The 22,608-nt window shown below is 41.0% G+C and overlaps 1 protein-coding gene across 1 annotated transcript in view; it reads left to right on the forward strand.

Moving 5' to 3' along the window:
• The window catches only part of dig-1 (Mesocentin), a 48,457-nt gene that overhangs the window by 14,797 nt on the left and 11,052 nt on the right, over positions 1-22,608 (forward strand). The window contains exons 21-37 of the mRNA NM_001379776.1: positions 114-965; positions 1,358-2,482; positions 2,724-3,158; positions 3,247-4,565; positions 4,612-4,748; positions 4,803-5,569; positions 5,635-6,876; positions 6,978-8,066; positions 8,368-8,566; positions 8,615-8,766; positions 9,087-9,521; positions 9,636-11,152; positions 11,200-13,003; positions 13,580-15,466; positions 16,382-18,703; positions 19,034-19,204; positions 19,247-22,477. Coding sequence (NP_001366805.1) covers positions 114-965; positions 1,358-2,482; positions 2,724-3,158; positions 3,247-4,565; positions 4,612-4,748; positions 4,803-5,569; positions 5,635-6,876; positions 6,978-8,066; positions 8,368-8,566; positions 8,615-8,766; positions 9,087-9,521; positions 9,636-11,152; positions 11,200-13,003; positions 13,580-15,466; positions 16,382-18,703; positions 19,034-19,204; positions 19,247-22,477 — 18,684 coding nt within the window. The remainder of the gene's footprint in view (positions 1-113; positions 966-1,357; positions 2,483-2,723; positions 3,159-3,246; positions 4,566-4,611; positions 4,749-4,802; positions 5,570-5,634; positions 6,877-6,977; positions 8,067-8,367; positions 8,567-8,614; positions 8,767-9,086; positions 9,522-9,635; positions 11,153-11,199; positions 13,004-13,579; positions 15,467-16,381; positions 18,704-19,033; positions 19,205-19,246; positions 22,478-22,608) is intronic.

Consider the following 22,608-nt stretch of genomic DNA (forward strand, 5'->3'; position numbering starts at 1 on the left):
TTCGTTTTTTTCAAGTCCAAATAAGTTGCAAATTTCGATGTTAAAGCGCTAATTGTGATTTCCTAACAAAGTATTCATATTTCGATAAAGTTAGAAAGTTAATCATGTTTCAGGCTCTACCAACAGATGATTTGGGAAATTATATTTATCCAATAACTGATTCCGATGAACAGACATCGCCAACTGAAGATGTTGGGACATCTGTACACCTTGTGCGTGGACCAGATGGAACTCCACTTCCTACTGATGCTTCGGGATCTGCAATTGGACCAGACGGAGAAGTCATTCCTACTGATGAGAATGGTGTTCCATTGGATAAAGATGGTTCTCCTCTTCCTACTGACAACAATGGAAACTATGTGCTTGTTCCAACAAAGGAGTCGGTAACAAAGATTCTTCCAACAGACGATTCTGAAGCCGTGGTTCACCCAATAACACGACAAGATGGCACACCACTTTCTACAGATTCAACTGGAAACTTCGTTACTGATAACGGGGAAATAATTGAAAAAGACGATGAAGGACGCCCGGTTGGACCGGATGGACAAGTTCTTTCAACTGATGTTTCTGGAAACTTTGTATATCCAGTAACTGAATCACCAAATGATGGCGAGAAACCAATTCACCCTGTACTAGGTCCAGATGGTTCTCCACTCCCGACTGATGATTCCGGCGCAGTAATCGGACCGGACGGAGAAGTAATTCCTACTGATGCTAGCGGTGTTCCACTGTCCAAACTCGGACTTCCACTTCCCACTGATAGTGATGGAAACTATATAATTCTTTCATCTGATACAGACGTAACTAAAGAACTACCAACTGATGACACTGGTAATGTAATTTATCCGATTACCAAACCAGATGGTACTCCACTTGGAACTGATACTTCGGGATCTTTTGTTTCAGACGATGGACAGATTATTGAGAAAGATGATGATGGAAAACCGCTTGGACCAGATGGACAGGTAACCATTTAGATTCAATTTTTCACTCAAATCAAAATATTTTATCGAGCAGTTTAAATAACTCAAAAATACGAATTGAAATAATTTACTGATCGGCTTTTTTTCGGGGGCTTTAACATCACAGATTTTTGAACAAAACTTTTTAGAATAATTGAAAAACATCTAAAAGCTTTGCAACCGCCTTGAGACCAAAAATGGGAAAAAAAATTGTTTTGAAATTTTAGGCCGCCATAAACCAATGTTTCAAAGAAATTTTCAAGAGGTCGCTTTATGAACTCTGGCTATTGGAGCCCAGCTTTGATTTATTCATATCAATAAAAAAGGAATCGTTTACAAAACGATCAAGGGACAGAATATAGATTTTTTTTTGAAAATTAATTATTATCATTCAGGTTCTACCTACTGATGCGACTGGAAACTTTATCTATCCTGTTTTGGGGCCGGATGGACAAGCCCTGCCAACAGACGAATCTGGAAAGACAGTCTATCCAGTTCGTAGACCAGATGGAAATCCACTTCCAACGGATGCTTCGGGTGCTGTTATCGGACCAGGCGGCGAGCCAATTCCCACTGATTCGAGTGGCAAGCCACTCTCTGCAGACGGTTCTCCTCTGCCCACTGACGCTTCTGGAAATTACGTACTTGTACCATCTGACGAAGTAACTGCTAAGGAACTTTCAACTGACGAATCCGGCACTATCGTTTATCCAGTTACAAGAGCAGATGGAACTCCACTCGCAACTGATTCCACTGGATCATTTGTTACAGATGAGGGCCAGACTATTGAGAAAGATGACGAAGGAAAACCACTTGGGCCAGATGGACAAGTACTTCCAACTTATGCTTCCGGAAACTACATTTATCCAGTGATCGGCCCAGATGGGCAAGCCCTTCCAACTGATGAGTCTGGAAAGACTGTTTACCCTGTTCGCGGTCCAGATGGCACCCCACTTCCAACTGATGTTTCTGGAGCTGTTATTGGGCCTGATGGAGAAGTCATTCCAACTGACTCTAACGGAATCCCACTATCACAAGATGGAACCCCACTTCCAACTGATAATCAAGGAAATTATATTCTAGTTCCGACTTCTGAGACCGCAACTAAAGCTCTTCCAACAGATGAATCAGGAAATGTTATCTACCCAATCACTAAAGCCGATGGAACTCCACTCGCAACTGATTCTACTGGAACATTTGTTACTGATGATGGTCAGATTATTGAAAAAGATGACGAAGGAAAACCACTTGGACCAGATGGACAAGTACTTCCAACTGATGATTCTGGGAACTACATTTATCCGGTCGTTGGTCCAGATGGACAAACTGATGAATCTGGAAAAACTGTGTATCCAGTACGTGGATCCCATCCTACAGATGACACTGGAAATGTCATTTATCCAATCACTAAACCAGACGGAACCCTATTGGCCACCGATTCAACGGGTTCCTTTGTGACTGAGGATGGACAAATTATTGAAAAAGATGATGAAGGAAAACCACTTGGACCAGATGGACAGGTGAGTTTAAGAAATCTTACAATATAGTTGAAAGGAATCAAAAATCTTTCGGGTACAAAAATTATTATAAAAATTATATATAACTAAAATGCCATTTTGATGTATCGATTAGTTATGATCATTCGTATTTCATTTTAACTCATCGAACATATGTTTTTTTTAAAGAACAAGCTTAACCATTACATAAAAACAAAAAAAAACATAGTAGATCTGATTTCTAGATCAAACATGAATTTTTTAGGTGCTCCCAACTGATGAATCTGGAAACTATGTGTACCCAGAAGTAAAATCAGATGAACAACTGCTTCCAACTGATCATACTGGAAAAACTGTGTATCCAGTTCATGGTCCAGATGGAACTCCACTTCCAACAGATGATTCTGGTGCAATTATTGGCCCCGACGGAGAAGTCATTCCTACTGATGAAAATGGAATTCCTTTATCAAAGGATGGATCACAACTTCCTACGGATAACAATGGAAATTACGTACTTGTTCCATCAGATGAAGGTGCCACGAAGACCCACCCCACTGATGAGACTAGTGATGCCGTTCATCCAATCACTAAACCAGATGGAACTCCACTTGCTACTGACTCCACCGGAAACTTTGTTACAGAAAATGGGGACGTCATTACTAAGGATGAAGAAGGAAAACCTCTTGGACCAAATGGACAGGTTTGTGAAAGACTCGTGTTTTTTCCATTTGATTATTTTTTGTTCACAAAGCCAGATAAGTGGATTTAGTAAACTGTTTTTTTTTCAGATCTTGCCAACTGACGCTTCTGGGAATTACATTTACCCAGTTATTGGACCAGATGGACAAGCCCTGCCAACTGATGAATCTGGAAAGACTGTCTACCCAGTACGCGGACCAGATGGAACTCCACTTCCAACTGATGCTTCTGGAGCTGTTATCAGTCCTGATGGAGAAGTGATTCCCACTGACGCAAACGGAATTCCTCTAGATAAAGATGGATCTCCACTTCCAACCGATGCTTCTGGAAATTATATTCTAGTGCCTTCTGAACAGGACATAACAAAAACTCTCCCAACCGATGACTCTGGAAACGTGATCTATCCAATCACCAAACCAGATGGTACTTCTCTGGCAACTGACTCAACTGGGTCCTTCGTAACTGAAGGTGGAGAAATTGTTGAGAGAGACGAAGATGGTAAACCACTTGGACCAGATGGACAGGTGCTTCCAACAGACGCATCTGGCAACTACATCTATCCGGTTGTTGGACCTGATGGACAAGTACTTCCAACAGATGATACTGGTAAAACTGTCTACCCAGTCTATGGGCCAGATGGAATTCCACTTTCAACGGATGCCTCTGGCGCTGTTATTGGACCTGATGGAGAGCCGATTCCAACTGATGCTAGCGGAAGACCGCTTGACAAAGATGGTTCTTTTCTTTCAACCGACGCTTCCGGAAACTATATCCTTGTTCCTTCCGATGCACCAACCAATGAAGCGGGCCCTGTAGTCGTTCAACACCAAATCACGAGACCAGATGGAACTCCTCTTGCAACTGATTCTTCTGGGCACTTTGTCACAGAGGATGGAGTGATTATCGAAAATGATAAAGAGGGAAGGCCGATTGGCGCTGATGGTCAGGTACTTCCAACTGATGCATCAAACAACTACATTTTCACTGATGTTCCAACTCAAGGTTATGCAGTATTTATCCCAACCGACGTTGTCCCAATCGAACTTGAAGCACCAAACTGTGATCAGGTTGATGGCCGTGTTGACACATTACTCTTTGTTGTCGAAAGTTCACATACAAGTGCACCATATCTGGATACTCTCAAAAAGCTCATCGAGAATCTCCTACTTACTACTCCAAGAGATTTCCTTCCAAAGATAGGAACATTAATTTACAGCGCTACCACTGAAATCACTATTGATATTGGCTCCTATGGGGATTTCAAAGAACTATTTGACTCAACAAATGAAATCAGAGAAATTGGAGGAATTCCAGATGTCACTAATGCCTTGAGAACAGCAAAAATGATTCTGGAAGAAACTTCGAGAGGGGATACGCTGGTTTTGCATTTATTGGCCTCGCCCATGAGGTAAAAGTTAATTATTTGAGGCTATCTTCAAAAAATAAGTTTTCAGAACTAGCAGCAAGGTTTATACTGAAAGAATCCGAGCTCTACCAAATACTCGTCTTATTCATCTTAACGAGAAACAGTGGGCTGAAGATCCCAATGCCGTTGAATTATTGAGAAGCCATCTATGTATTCCGAGTGAAGGTTTGTTGCATATTTGTATATGACAGTGAGAAAAAAACATATAAGTGTTTTCAGTTCCGTTACCTTCAATGATGCCAACTGATGCCAGTGGAAACCTTCTTTCAATTCCAACCGACGAAGTAGTTACAGATGGGACTCCAACTGATGAATCTGGATTTGTGATTTACCCTATTACCAAACCAGATGGAACACCTCTTGCAACTGATTCTACTGGATCATTCGTTACTGAAGATGGACAAATAATTGAAAAGAATGAAGATGGAAAACCACTTGGTCCCGACGGACAAGTATTACCAACGGACAATTCTGGAAACTATATTTATCCAATTGTCGGACCAGACGGCCAAGCTCTTCCTACAGACGCTTCTGGAAAACCAATTTATCCAGTTCGAGGACCAGACGGAACTCCACTCCCAACTGACGCTTCGGGAGCTGTCATCGGTCCTGATGGAGAACCAATTCCAACTGATGCAAGTGGTAAACCACTTGCACAAGATGGATCTCCACTCCCTGTTGATAACGAAGGAAATTACATTATTCTTCCAACTCAACAAGTTGATACAAAAGAATATCCAACTGATGAAACTGGAAACGTTATTGTTCCAATCACTAAACCTGACGGAACACTTCTGCCAACTGACTCCACTGGAAGTTTTGTTACTGAAAATGGAGATAGAATTGAGTTCAATGAGGAAGGAAAACCACTAGGCCCAGATGGTGAAGTTCTGGCGACTGATGCTTCAGGAAACTATGTTTATCCAGGATCTGTGGTTGAACCAACAGCCGAACCACAAGAAGTCACTCATGGACCAGATGGACAAGTAAGTTTAGAAGTTCATAAATTTTATATATTGAGTAATCAACTTAGTTAAAATTTGAAATTTAGGTTCTACCAACTGATGCAAGTGGGAAGCCAATTTATCCGGTTCGTGGACCTGATGGAATTCCACTTCCAACTGATGCTTCTGGAGCTGCTATTGGGCCTGATGGAGAAACTATTGCTACCGACGAAAACGGAATCCCACTCTCCAAAGATGGATCACCACTTCCCACTGATAACACTGGAAACTACGTGTTAGTTCCTTCTGATGAAGGCGCAACCGAAGAAAAACCAACTCAAGGCTCAGAAAGCATTGTTCACCCAATAACTAAACCAGATGGAACTCCTCTCGCAACTGATTCCACCGGCTCGTTTGTTACTGATGATGACCAAGTTATTGCTAAAGACGAAGACGGTAAACCGATCGGACCTGATGGACAGGTTCTTCCAACTGATTCTTCTGGTAACTATATTTATCCAGTGATTGGACCAGACGGACAAGCCTTGCCAACTGACGAATCTGGAAAGACAGTCTATCCAGTTCGTGGACCTGATGGAACTCCACTTTCGACTGATGCTTCTGGAGCTGTCATCGGATCTGATGGGAAACCAATTCCAACTGATGAAACCGGATTACCATTGAATAAGGATGGTTCACCATTACCTACAGATAACGATGGAAACTATATTCTCATCCCAGCCGATGAATCAGTCGTCAAAGCTTTGCCAACCGACGAGGCCAAAGAAGTGTATCCAATTGTTCAGCCGGACGGTACTCCATTGGCAACTGATTCAAGCGGAAACTTCGTTACTAGCTCTGGTGACATCATTGATATAGATGATGAGGGAAAACCACTTGGACCAGACGGGCAGGCTTTACCAACTGATGATTCTGGTAACTACATCTATCCAGTAATCGGTCCAGATGGACAAGCTCTTCCGACAGACGAATCTGGAAAGACTGTCTACCCAATTCGAGGACCAGATGGAACTCCGCTTCCAACTGATGCTTCAGGAGCTGTTATTGGACCAGATGGAGAACCAATTCCAACTGATGCCAGTGGTAAGCCGCTGTCACAAGATGGATCGCCACTTCCAACTGATGCTTCTGGAAACTATATTCTTGTTCCATCAGACGGAGAAGTAACAAAGACTTTACCTACGGATGATGTTGGAAATGTGATTTATCCTATTACCAAACCTGATGGAACACCTCTAGCCACTGACTCCACAGGATCATTTGTGACAGATGACGGACAGATTATTGAAAAGGACGACGAAGGAAAACCGCTTGGACCAGATGGACAGGTACGATTATAATACATATATGTAAAAATATAACTAAAATCTAAATTAATGTTTTAAGCCTAATTCTATTGCAATTAAGCCTTTTCAATTTTTTTTTTCAGGTACTATCAACCGATGATTCTGGTAATTACATCTATCCAGCTGTCGGCCCTAACGGTCAAACTATTCCAACAGATGATACTGGAAGAACGGTGTACCCAGTACGCGGACCCGACGGAACTCCACTTCCAACTGATGCCTCTGGAGCTGTTATCGGGCCTGATGGAGAACCAATTCCTACTGACGCTAGTGGAAAACCATTGTCTGCCGATGGATCTCCACTCCCGACTGACAACAACGGGAACTATGTTATTGTCCCTACTGATGGGTCGACAGTAAAATCCCACCCAACAGATGATAGTGGAAACACAATTTATCCTGTTGTAAATGAAGATGGCACTCCACTTTCTACAGACTTGAGTGGAAACTTCTTGACTAATTCTGGAGAAATTGTCGATAGAGACGACGAGGGTAAACCACTTGGACCTGATGGACAAACACTACCCACTGATGCTTCTGGTAATTATGTATATTTACAAAAAGTTGAAGAGACGACTAAGCCATTGCCGACAGATGAATCAGGAAACATTGTTTATCCAATCACAAAACCAGATGGTACTCCTCTGGCAACTGACTCAACTGGATCATTTGTCACTGAAGATGGAACAGTTATTGAAAAGGATGATGAAGGAAAGCCTGTTGGACCTGACGGACAAGTGCTACCTACAGATGAATCTGGAAACTATATATATCCTGATGTTACACCAGATGGTCAAGTTCAACCAACTGACGTTTCTGGAAAACCAGTTTACCCAGTTCGTGGACCCGACGGTTCTACACTTCCAACAGACGCATCAGGCGCAGCGCTCGGTCCCGACGGCAAGCCGATCCCAACTGATTCAAACGGCGTGCCGCTGTCAGAGGACGGGTCTCCACTCCCAACAGACAATCAAGGAAATTATGTTCTCGTTCCAACATCTGAAACTGTCACAAAATCTATGCCAACTGATGACAATCGCAATGTTATATATCCTATAACTATGTCAGATGGTTCACTTCTTTCTACTGATTCAACTGGATCATTTGTAACTGAAGATGGAAAAGTTATAGAAAAAGATGACGAAGGAAAACCTCTCGGGCCTGATGGACAAGTAAGTAATATCGAAATATTAAAGGTGGAGTAGCGCTAGTGGGGAAATTGTTAAAAACCACTCCTTTGGTCCCAAAATGACCAAATATAAAACTTTTCATAAAAACGTTTTCAACATTTTGGCATCCTGTCAAAACTTTAATCGAACATTATGAAAAATCTAAAATTTTTTGGAATGTTTTATTATGATATTTGGTTGTTTTGGATCATCATAAGTGCATTTAGACAAAATTCCCACTGGCGCTACTTCACCTTTGAAAAAAGCAAACAATCATTCCTGATTATTCATGATTTATTCTTAGGTACTTCCAACCGACGCATCTGGCAACTACATCTATCCAGTTCATGGACAGGACGGAACACCACTTCCAACGGATGCTTCTGGAGCTGTTATTGGACCTGATGGATCACCATTGCCAACTGATGACTCTGGAGCAGTGATTGGACCAGATGGAGAAGTCATTCCTACTGATTCGAACGGAATTCCGTTGAATAAAGATGGTTTGCCGCTGTCAACAGATGCATCTGGAAACTACATTGTTGTTTCAGCTGAACAACCAGGAGAAGAAATTAAAGAAATTCCAATCACCAAACCAGATGGTACATTACTTTCCACTGACTCAACTGGTAATTTCATCACTGAGAATGGAGAGATCATTGAACGAGACGATGAAGGAAAACCAATTGGACCGGACGGACAGGTATTAAAACAAATCATAAAGCTTTAAAAAAGAAAGTAAATTTCTTTGAACTATATACCGTATTTCCTCTATTAGTCTTGCATGCAAAAATAATTTTCAAATGCTCCAAAATTTTGAAAGATCACCAATTTTTTTTATAGAAAACTCAACTTGATACCGTTTAAACAACGAAAAAGACATACTTTCCCAAAAACTTTATCAATTATATCATCTATATCAGCTATCAACTATGTATATCAATTTGAACGCATTTAAGTTCAATTTACCCTGCAAGATTAATAGAGGCTGCAAGACTAATCGAAAAAATACGGTAATTGCAGATTCTCCCAACTGACGCTTCGGGTAACTACGTTTATCCAGTCATTGGCCCAGACGGACAAGGTCTTCCAACTGACGAATCTGGAAAGACTATCTATCCAGTTCGAGGACCAGATGGAACTCCACTGCCAACGGATGCTTCTGGAGCTGTTATCGGACCTGATGGAGAACCAATTCCTACTGATGCAAGTGGAAAACCACTGTCACAAGATGGATCGCTACTCCCAACAGACAACAATGGAAATTATGTTTTATTACCTTCTAATGAAGAAACGACACAAGGATTAACAACTGACGAATCTGTAAATGTTATCTACCCGATCACCAAGCCAGATGGAACTCCTCTTGCGACTGACTCTACTGGAAACTTTGTCACAGATAACGGAGAAACTATTGAGAAAGACGAAGAAGGAAAGCCTATAGGCCCAGACGGACAGGTATGTGTTGATAAAATAAAAAACACAATCTAGAAATGTTACGCACTATAACATTTATGGTTTTCGTACACCACCAAATTTTTAATAAATCTACTAGAAATGGAAGAATTTCAGACTCTTCCAACCGATGACTCTGGCAATTACATCTACCCAGTTGTTGGACCCGATGGACAAGCTCTGCCAACTGATGAATCTGGAAAGACTATCTATCCAGTTCATGGACCAGATGGAACTCCACTACCAACTGATGCTTCTGGAGCTTCAATTGGTCCAGATGGAGAACCAATTCCAACTGACACCAGTGGTAAACCGCTATTCAAGGATGGATCACCTCTGCCTACTGACAGCAATGGAAACTTCATTATTGTACCCTCTGAAAAAAGAATGGATGAAGAACTTCCAACTGACGATTCCGGAAAAATTATTTATCCAATCACTAAACCAGATGGAACTCCTCTCGCCTCTGATTCAACTGGAGTTTTCGTCACTGAAGATGGAACAATTATTGAGAAGGACGACGACGGAAAGCCACTTGGACCAGACGGTCAGGTTCTTCCAACAGATGCGTCAGGAAACTATATCTATCCAATTGTTGGTCCAGATGGAAAAACTCAGCCGACTGACGAGTCTGAAAAGACTCCGTATCCAGTACATGGTCCAGATGGAACTCCACTTCCAACTGATGCTTCTGGAGCTGTTATCGGGCCTGATGGAGAACCAATTCCTACTGACGCTAGTGGAAAACCATTGTCTGCCGATGGATCTCCACTCCCGACTGACAATAATGGGAAATATGTGCTTGTTCCTGCTGATGAAGTCACGACTAAAGTACTACCAACAGATGATTCCGGAAATGTTGTTCATCCAATCACAAGACCAGACGGAACTCCACTTGGAACCGATGCTTCAGGATCTTTTATTACAGACGATGGACAAGCTATTGAGAAAGATGACGAAGGAAAGCCGATTGGACCTGATGGTCAGATTCTTCCGATCGATGCTTCTGGAAACTACATTTACCCAGTGATCGGACCAGATGGACAAGCTTTACCAACCGACGAATCCGGAAAGACTGTCTACCCAGTTCGTGGACCAGATGGAACTCCACTGCCAACGGATGCTTCTGGAGCTGTCATTGGACTTGATGGAGAACCAATTCCAACTGATGCTAGTGGTAAGCCGCTGTCACGAAATGGATCGCCACTTTCTACTGATTCTTCTGGAAACTATATCTTTGTTCCTACTGACGATGAAAAGAAAGACTCAAAGAAATGCGACATTTCGTCCTCCCTTTCTGATATTATCTTTGTGCTAGTAAATGACGGAGATGGGGCTCAAAACTACGATCAATTCAAGAAGGCAGTTGTCGGATTCTCTAGAAAAGTTGACATGTCTCCAGACATCATCCGTCTTGCAGTTCTTTCCGTTGGTAGTGAAATTGCTGTTCCACTTCCACTCGGAGGATATCAAGAAAAGGAGCATCTCAGTTCTATTCTCAATTCATTCGAAATCCCACCAATCGTTGGAACTGAAATTCTGTCTCCAGTTCAAGCTGCTAATCAACAATTCACAAGTTTCCCACGGACAGGTATTTCTAAAATGGTTGTAATCTTCGCAGACAATGAAGAAAAGTGAGTGAGCTTTAATAAGTTTCGAATGCAAACAAAATTATTTTCAGATCAACCTTCATTGGTGGAGCAACATATATCACTGTAAAATACGGAACAACTCCGAAGGACATCATCAACACGTTGATTGAAGCTTGTGAGAAAGGACTTGTCGAGATTGTTCCAGATGATACCAAGCATGTCATTGATGAGACCGTTCCAACAATATCTTCTACTCCGGTGATTGTCGATCAAAGTGGTAAACCACTTCCTACTGATGCATCTGGAAACTACATTGATAACAATGGAAAACCAATTGTAATTGAAGGAGAAGAACCAACTGGACCAGAAGATCAGAAATTGAGCAAGAATAAAAAAGGAGAATGGGTATATCCATTGGTTGATAAATTTGGAAAACCAGTTGAAACTGATGATAATGATAAACCAGTGATAACAGTAGTTGATAACGATGGAAACGAATTATCAAAGAATGATGATGGAAATTGGATCGATTTATCAGGAAATGAAATTGATACTGATGAACTAGGAAGACCACTTGATTCAGAAGGAAATCCGTATAAATTTGATGATAATGGACATGTTGTCATTGCTCCACAAATTGAAGAAGAAGAAGAAACAACCCCAGCAATTCCATTTATTATTATTGATGGAGAACCAATTAATGAAGATGATGGAGTTTATACTGATAAGGATGGAAATGTTATTCCAACTAACTCTGAAGGTAAACCAATTGATGAAAATGGACAAGTTCTTCCAAAGAATGAAGATGGTGAATTTGTGAAACCGAAGGAAGCTGACACAACTCAATCTACCATTGTATCTCCTGATGGATCTCCACTTCCAACTGATGCTTCTGGTGCAGCTATTGGACCAGATGGAGAACCTATTCCAACTGATTCTAATGGGCGACCTTTAGCTAAGGATGGATCACCTCTTCCAACAGATAACAATGGAAGGTATGTAATTCTACCTTCAGGCAGATATTCTGGAGATACTGAGACGACAGATGAGTCAGGAAACGTTATTTACCCAATCATCAATCCCGACGGAACACCATTGGGTACCGATTCCACTGGAAACTATATTACCAGTATTGGAGATATCATTGAAAGAGATGACGAAGGAAAACCAATTGGACCAGACGGTCAAGTACTAACTACCGACGCTTCTGGAAATTATATCTACCCGGTTGTAGGACCTGATGGGCTAATACTGCCGACGGATGCTACTGGAAAACCAATTTACCCAGTTCGAGGACCAGATGGAACTCCACTTCCAACTGATGCTTCTGGCGCTGTTATTGGACCTAATGGAGAACCGATCCCTACTGATGCAAGCGGAAAGCCTCTTTCTCAGGATGGATCTCCGCTTCCAACTGATGTTAATGGCAACTACATTATGTTACCATCCGATGAAGTTACCTCACAATCGCTTCCAACAGACGAGTCTGGAAATGTGATCTATCCAATTACAAAACCAGATGGAACTCCACTAGGTACCGATTCGAGTGGATCATTTATCACAGAAGACGGACAAATTATTGAAAAAGATGATGAAGGCAAGCCTATCGGACCAGATGGACAAATTCTCTCCACTGATGCTTCTGGAAACTACATCTATCCAGATGTTGGACCAGATGTACAAACTTTACCAACCGATGGTGACATGATCAGTGTACCAACGGTTGAAGCAACTGTTGAATTTACATCCGATAAAACTCCAGAAGTGATCCATTCGATTACAAAACCAGACGGAACCCCTCTTTCAACCGATTCTACCGGAGAATTTGTGACTGAAGATGGACAAATAATTGAAAAGGATGATGAAGGAAAACCAATCGGTCCAGATGGACAGGTAATACTTTTTGTGCTTTTACCTTGCGCATTTTACGTTTTAATTGCTTTATTCTGAAATTGCTCAAAATACTTTTGCCAAATCTTCCCTGAACGGTAGAGTTGTGCCACTATTATAAGATTAAAAAGATTCAATTATGGTTTCATTTTCAGTCTCAAATTATTTCCATAAAATTTGCGATTCTTTGTCACTCAAAATATGAGGAATCGTATGAAAATTTCTTTATCACAACCCGTGTCTATTAGTCTAATTTTCAAAAGGTCCGTAAGAGTGTAAGTCTAATTTTCGAATGCCCCATTACTTTGAAAAATAGGCCTTTTTTTGTAGAAAATCTAACCTGAAATTTCAAAAGTAAAGGAAGACTAATAGCGGAAGTACGGCAGATGTTTTAAAAGTTCCAAAACATGCCTCAAAAAGTTTCTCAAAATGATAAAACTTATAATTTACCAATACGAGATAAAATCTTATAAAAACTAAAGACTTATTTCTTTTGAAACCTAACGTATTCACTTTTGAGTATTAAATTTTTCAAGGGCTGCAATCGTTCCTTACAAACAGTTGAAATAAACATTTCAGGTGCTTCCGACCGATGCTTCTGGAAACTACATCTACCCAGTTATTGGACTAGATGGACAAGCCCTGCCAACAGACAAATCTGGAAAGACTGTCTACCCAGTTCGAGGACCAAATGGAACTCCGCTTCCAACTGATGCCTCTGGAGCTGTCATCGGACTTGATGGAGAACCAATTCCTACTGATGCAAGTGGAAAACCATTGTCAGCAGATGGATCTCCACTACCCACAGACGCTGTTGGAAATTATATTTTAGTTCCTTCAGATGACGGTGTTATAAGAACTCATCCAACTGATGAGTCTGGTAATACCATTTACCCGATCACTAAACCAGATGGAACACCACTTGCCACAGACTCAACTGGCGCATTTGTCACCGATGATGGACAAGTAATTGAAAAAGACGACGAAGGAAAACCAATTGGACCTGATGGTCAAGTTCTACCAACAGATGCTTCTGGAAACTACATCTATCCAGTCACATCTTCCGATGGCCAAGTTCTTCCTACTGATGCTGAGAAGCCAGTTATTGTCGATCAAAGTGGTAAACCACTTCCTACTGATGCATCTGGAAACTACATTGATAACAATGGAAAACCAATTGTAATTGAAGGAGAAGAACCAACTGGACCAGAAGATCAGAAATTGAGCAAGAATAAAAAAGGAGAATGGGTATATCCATTGGTTGATAAATTTGGAAAACCAGTTGAAACTGATGATAATGATAAACCAGTGATAACAGTAGTTGATAACGATGGAAACGAATTATCAAAGAATGATGATGGAAATTGGATCGATTTATCAGGAAATGAAATTGATACTGATGAACTAGGAAGACCACTTGATTCAGAAGGAAATCCGTATAAATTTGATGATAATGGACATGTTGTCATTGCTCCACAAATTGAAGAAGAAGAAGAAGCAACCCCAGCAATTCCATTTATTATTATTGATGGAGAACCAATTAATGAAGATGATGGAGTTTATACTGATAAGGATGGAAATGTTATTCCAACTAACTCTGAAGGTAAACCAATTGATGAAAATGGACAAGTTCTTCCAAAGAATGAATATGGTGAATTTGTGAAACCGAAGGAAGCTGACACAACTCAATCTACCATTGTATCTCCTGATGGATCTCCACTTCCAACTGATGCTTCTGGTGCAGCTATTGGACCAGATGGAGAACCTATTCCAACTGATTCTAGTGGAAGACCAATTTCGAAGGATGGTTCGCCATTGCCAACTGACGCTTCTGGAAATTACATTCTTGTGCCATCAGGCGAAGGAGTTACGGATTCACTTCCAACAGACGAGGCCGGAAACATTATTTATCCAATCACTAAACCCGATGGAACATTACTTGCCACCGACTCTACAGGATCATTTGTGGCTGATGATGGACAAATCATTGAGAAAGATGACGAAGGTAAACCGATTGGACCTGATGGACAGGTTCTCCCAACTGATGCTTCCGGAAACTACATCTACCCAGTTATTGGACCGGATGGACAAGCCTTGCCAACTGATGAATCTGGAAAGACTGTTTACCCAGTACGCGGACCAGATGGAACTCCGCTTCCAACTGATGCTTCTGGAGCTGTTATCGGGCCTGATGGAGAACCAATTCCTACTGACCCTAGTGGAAAACCATTGTCAGCAGATGGATCTCCACTTCCGACTGACATTAATGGAAACTATGTTCTCGTTCCATCTGACGAATCTGCAGCTAAAGTGCTTCCAACTGATGAATCTGGAAGTGTTGTTTATCCAATTACTAAACCTGACGGAACTCCACTTGGAACCGATGCTTCAGGATCTTTCGTTACAGACGATGGACAAGCTATTGGGAAAGATGACGAAGGAAAGCCGATTGGACCAGATGGACAGGTAATGTTGATACGAAAATAGTAGAAAATAGTGAAGGCACTTCTAATTATCATTTAGACCAGTTGTAGAGTCACCTTAATTATACATGCTTTTAAAGGTGGAGTAGCGCCAGTGGGTTAATTGTTAAAACCTATTCCTTTAGTCCGTTCTAAAATGACCAAATTTCAAGATAAAACTTTTCCAAACATCATAATTTTGGAAGTCGACCAAAAATTTTTTTTTCGACATTTTTTATGTTTTAATTTTGTTTAAATTATTTGTATTAAAACATTGTAGGGGTCTAAACAAGCGACATTTCTTTACATTTCCTCAAAAGCTCGTTTTTTTTCAAAATTTTGGCACTTACCAAAACTTTGACCGTTAATTGTGAAAAATCTAAATTTTTTGGAGTGTTTTATTATGATATTCGGTTGTTTTGGATCCTTATAGGTGCACTTAGACAAAATCCTCACAGGCGCTACTTCACCTTTAACCTAATAAAAATTTATTTTTGACTAATTAAAAAAGGGGTTTATTATTTTTCTGCTTATTAGAAAATACTCTTGGTTATCTGAGCAGCAAGTTATTTCCCTACCGGCCTTATTGCCGTCATTAATTCTTTATGTACAAAAATTACATAATCTATAAATTTGGTAGAATAGATAAAAAACAACTCTTGAAAAATAATGCCAGAGGCCGTATTGTCTGATTGGTTTGTTTTGCATATCAATTAGTATTTTAATTTAAAAAAAGTTCAATTAGAATCGTTTATAAAACTTGAAGAGTATTTTGTGAAAATATCAATATCTTCGCTCTCACTATTTCAGTACATCTATAAGACAAGGAAGCAATGAAAAGCAACTTAAATAATATGACTTTTTAAATACCCAAAGACGTAGCAAATGAAAATTTGTAACATTATGACTTTCATTTCAGACTCTTCCAATCGATGACTCTGGCAATTACATCTACCCAGTTGTTGGACCCGATGGACAAGCTCTACCAACAGACGAATCTGGAAAGACTGTCTACCCAGTACTCGGACCAGATGGAATTCCACTGCCAACGGATGCTTCTGGAGCTGTTATCGGACCTGATGGAGAAATAATTCCTACTGATGCAAGTGGAAAACCATTGTCAGCAGATGGATCTCCACTCCCGACTGACAATAATGGGAACTACGTGCTTGTGCCTGCTGATGAAGTCACGACTAAAGTACTACCAACAGATGATTCCGGAAATGTTGTTCATCCAATCACAAGACCAGACGGAACTCCACTTGGAACCGATGCTTCAGGATCTTTCGTTACAGACGATGGACAAGCTATTGAGAAAGATGACGAAGGAAAGCCGATTGGACCTGATGGTCAGGTGCTTCCGACCGATGCTTCTGGAAACTACATCTACCCAGTTATTGGACCAGATGGACAAGCCCTGCCAACAGACAAATCTGGAAAGACTGTCTATCCAGTTCGAGGACCAGATGGAACTCCGCTTTCAACTGATGCCTCTGGAGCTCTCATCGGACTTGATGGAGAACCAATTCCTACTGATGCAAGTGGAAAACCATTGTCAGCAGATGGATCTCCACTACCCACAGACGCTGTTGGAAATTATATTTTAGTTCCTTCAGATGACGGTGTAATAAGAACTCATCCAACTGATGAGTCTGGTAATACCATTTATCCGATCACTAAACCAGATGGAACACCACTTGCCACAGACTCAACTGGCGCATTTGTCACCGATGATGGACAAGTAATTGAAAAAGACGACGAAGGAAAACCAATTGGACCTGATGGTCAAGTTCTACCAACAGATGCTTCTGGAAACTACATCTATCCAGTCACATCTTCCGATGGCCAAGTTCTTCCTACTGATGCTGAGAAGCCAGTTATTGTCGATCAAAGTGGTAAACCACTTCCTACTGATGCATCTGGAAACTACATTGATAACAATGGAAAACCAATTGTAATTGAAGGAGAAGAACCAACTGGACCAGAAGATCAGAAATTGAGCAAGAATGAAAAAGGAGAATGGGTATATCCATTGGTTGATAAATTTGGAAAACCAGTTGAAACTGATGATAATGATAAACCAGTGATAACAGTAGTTGATAACGATGGAAACGAATTATCAAAGAATGATGATGGAAATTGGATCGATTTATCAGGAAATGAAATTGATACTGATGAACTAGGAAGACCACTTGATTCAGAAGGAAATCCGTATAAATTTGATGATAATGGACATGTTGTCATTGCTCCACAAATTGAAGAAGAAGAAGAAACAACCCCAGCAATTCCATTTATTATTATTGATGGAGAACCAATTAATGAAGATGATGGAGTTTATACTGATAAGGATGGAAATGTTATTCCAACTAACTCTGAAGGTAAACCAATTGATGAAAATGGACAAGTTCTTCCAAAGAATGAAGATGGTGAATTTGTGAAACCGAAGGAAGCTGACACAACTCAATCTACCATTGTATCTCCTGATGGATCTCCACTTCCAACTGATGCTTCTGGTGCAGCTATTGGACCAGATGGAGAACCTATTCCAACTGATTCTAGTGGAAGACCAATTTCGAAGGATGGTTCGCCATTGCCAACTGACGCTTCTGGAAATTACATTCTTGTGCCATCAGGCGAAGGAGTTACGGATTCACTTCCAACAGACGAGGCCGGAAACATTATTTATCCAATCACTAAACCCGATGGAACATTACTTGCCACCGACTCTACAGGATCATTTGTGGCTGATGATGGACAAATCATTGAGAAAGATGACGAAGGTAAACCGATTGGACCTGATGGACAGGTTCTCCCAACTGATGCTTCCGGAAACTACATCTACCCAGTTATTGGACCGGATGGACAAGCCTTGCCAACTGATGAATCTGGAAAGACTGTTTACCCAGTACGCGGACCAGATGGAACTCCGCTTCCAACTGATGCTTCTGGAGCTGTTATCGGGCCTGATGGAGAACCAATTCCTACTGACCCTAGTGGAAAACCATTGTCAGCAGATGGATCTAAACTTCCGACTGACATTAATGGAAACTATGTGCTTGTTCCTGCTGATGAAGTCACGACTAAAGTACTACCAACAGATGATTCCGGAAATGTTGTTCATCCAATCACAAGACCAGACGGAACTCCACTTGGAACCGATGCTTCAGGATCATTTATCACTGAAGATGGACAGATTGTTGAAAAGAACGACGATGGAAAGCCGATTGGTCCAGATGGACAGGTTAGTAATGTTTTACGAGAATTTTCAATACGTACCTATTTTTATTGAGAATATTCAATTGCCATTTCAATTTGAATATTTTGAAGTTTTGGGTTGGTAAGTAAAATTACACAACCCGAAGGATAAGGTTCAGAACTGTGATGTAAGAAATTTTTTAAAACGTTCAAAGTCAGAATTTAAACCAAAATGTGAATGTTTTACTGCTTACTTGTTTGAGAATTCACTAAATTGCAACTAATGTGTAAATATAAAATTTTCATTTATTTTATTGCATTCACTGCACTTTACCATAAGTTAGATCGATCCTTCATATAATTTTAAATCTTTCAGGTACTTCCGACAGATTCTTCGGATAACTATATTTATCCATCTATTGGATCTGATGAACAAGCTATGCCAACTGACACAACAGGAAGCGTGATTTATCCCCTAGTTAGCCCAGATGGTACTGTGATTGAAGGACCTCCCAAAGTAGCTAAACCTGTTGGTCCAGACGGAAAAGTAGGCCAAATTCATTTTACAATAGAATATAAAATTTTTAAGGTACTTCCAACTGATGCTAGTGGACACTTCATTGGACCAGATGGTCCCATACCAACAGATTATGGAGTAACTTATTCTGATACTGTTACTACTCCTGATGGAATACCACTGTCCAATGATTCAACAGGAGCATTTATTACTGAGGATGGAACTGTTATTGAGAACAACGAAGATGGAAAGCCAATTGGCCCGGACGGTCAAGTTCTTCCAACTGATGCTTATGGAAATTACATCTATCCAGCCATTGGACCTGATGGACAGGCTCTACCAACAGACGAATCTGGAAATCCAGTCTATCCAGTTCGTGGACCAGACGGCACTCCACTTCCAACAGATGTTTCTGGAGCTGTTATCGGACCTGATGGAGAACCAATTCCTACTGATGCAAGTGGGAAACCATTGTCTGCCGATGGTGGTTCTCCTCTTCCAACGGACAATAATGGGAACTATGTGCTTGTTCCTGCTGATGAAGTCACGACTAAAGTACTACCAACAGATGATTCCGGAAATGTTGTTCATCCAATCACAAGACCAGACGGAACTCCACTTGGAACCGATGCTTCAGGATCTTTTGTTAGAGACGATGGACAAGCTATTGAGAAAGATGACGAAGGAAAACCGATTGGACCTGATGGACAAGTTCTTCCAACTGATGCTTCTGGAAACTACATCTACCCAGTTATTGGACCAGATGGACAAGCCCTGCCAACTGATGAATCTGGAAAGACTGTCTACCCAGTTCGAGGACCCGATGGAACTCCACTTCCAACTGATGCTTCTGGAGCTGTCATCGGACTTGATGGAGAACCAATTCCTACTGATGCAAGTGGAAAACCATTGTCAGCAGAAGGATCTCCTCTTCCAACGGACAATAATGGGAACTATGTGCTTGTTCCTGCTGATGAAGTCACGACTAAAGTACTACCAACAGATGATTCCGGAAATGTTGTTCATCCAATCACAAGACCAGACGGAACTCCACTTGGAACCGATGCTTCAGGATCTTTTGTTAGAGACGATGGACAAGCTATTGAGAAAGATGACGAAGGAAAACCGATTGGACCTGATGGACAAGTTCTTCCAACTGATGCTTCTGGAAACTACATCTACCCAGTTATTGGACCAGATGGACAAGCCCTGCCAACTGATGAATCTGGAAAGACTGTCTACCCAGTTCGAGGACCCGATGGAACTCCACTTCCAACTGATGCTTCTGGAGCTGTCATCGGACTTGATGGAGAACCAATTCCTACTGATGCAAGTGGAAAACCATTGTCAGCAGAAGGATCTCCTCTTCCAACGGACAATAATGGGAACTATGTGCTTGTTCCTGCTCATGAAGTCACGACTAAAGTACTACCAACAGATGATTCCGGAAATGTTGTTCATCCAATCACAAGACCAGACGGAACTCCACTTGGAACCGATGCTTCAGGATCTTTCGTTACAGACGATGGACAAGCTATTGAGAAAGATGACGAAGGAAAGCCGATTGGACCTGATGGTCAGGTGCTTCCGACCGATGCTTCTGGAAACTACATCTATCCAGTCACATCTTCCGATGGCCAAGTTCTTCCTACTGATGCTGAGAAGCCAGTTATTGTCGATCAAAGTGGTAAACCACTTCCTACTGATGCATCTGGAAACTACATTGATAACAATGGAAAACCAATTGTAATTGAAGGAGAAGAACCAACTGGACCAGAAGATCAGAAATTGAGCAAGAATGAAAAAGGAGAATGGGTATATCCATTGGTTGATAAATTTGGAAAACCAGTTGAAACTGATGATAATGATAAACCAGTGATAACAGTAGTTGATAACGATGGAAACGAATTATCAAAGAATGATGATGGAAATTGGATCGATTTATCAGGAAATGAAATTGATACTGATGAACTAGGAAGACCACTTGATTCAGAAGGAAATCCGTATAAATTTGATGATAATGGACATGTTGTCATTGCTCCACAAATTGAAGAAGAAGAAGAAGCAACCCCAGCAATTCCATTTATTATTATTGATGGAGAACCAATTAATGAAGATGATGGAGTTTATACTGATAAGGATGGAAATGTTATTCCAACTAACTCTGAAGGTAAACCAATTGATGAAAATGGACAAGTTCTTCCAAAGAATGAAGATGGTGAATTTGTGAAACCGAAGGAAGCTGACACAACTCAATCTACCATTGTATCTCCTGATGGATCTCCACTTCCAACTGATGCTTCTGGTGCAGCTATTGGACCAGATGGAGAACCTATTCCAACTGATTCTAATGGGCGACCTTTAGCTAAGGATGGATCACCTCTTCCAACAGATAACAATGGAAGGTATGTAATTCTACCTTCAGGCAGATATTCTGGAGATACTGAGACGACAGATGAGTCAGGAAACGTTATTTACCCAATCATCAATCCCGACGGAACACCATTGGGTACCGATTCCACTGGAAACTATATTACCAGTATTGGAGATATCATTGAAAGAGATGACGAAGGAAAACCAATTGGACCAGACGGTCAAGTACTAACTACCGACGCTTCTGGAAATTATATCTACCCGGTTGTAGGACCTGATGGGCTAATACTGCCGACGGATGCTACTGGAAAACCAATTTACCCAGTTCGAGGACCAGATGGAACTCCACTTCCAACTGATGCTTCTGGCGCTGTTATTGGACCTAATGGAGAACCGATCCCTACTGATGCAAGCGGAAAGCCTCTTTCTCAGGATGGATCTCCGCTTCCAACTGATGTTAATGGCAACTACATTATGTTACCATCCGATGAAGTTACCTCACAATCGCTTCCAACAGACGAGTCTGGAAATGTGATCTATCCAATTACAAAACCAGATGGAACTCCACTAGGTACCGATTCGAGTGGATCATTTATCACAGAAGACGGACAAATTATTGAAAAAGATGATGAAGGCAAGCCTATCGGACCAGATGGACAAATTCTCTCCACTGATGCTTCTGGAAACTACATCTATCCAGATGTTGGACCAGATGTACAAACTTTACCAACCGATGGTGACATGATCAGTGTACCAACGGTTGAAGCAACTGTTGAATTTACATCCGATAAAACTCCAGAAGTGATCCATTCGATTACAAAACCAGACGGAACCCCTCTTTCAACCGATTCTACCGGAGAATTTGTGACTGAAGATGGACAAATAATTGAAAAGGATGATGAAGGAAAACCAATCGGTCCAGATGGACAGGTAATACTTTTTGTGCTTTTACCTTGCGCATTTTACGTTTTAATTGCTTTATTCTGAAATTGCTCAAAATACTTTTGCCAAATCTTCCCTGAACGGTAGAGTTGTGCCACTATTATAAGATTAAAAAGATT

This window comes from Caenorhabditis elegans, chromosome III, assembly GCF_000002985.6.
Source record: "Caenorhabditis elegans chromosome III".
NCBI classification, from domain to species: Eukaryota; Metazoa; Nematoda; class Chromadorea; order Rhabditida; family Rhabditidae; genus Caenorhabditis; species Caenorhabditis elegans.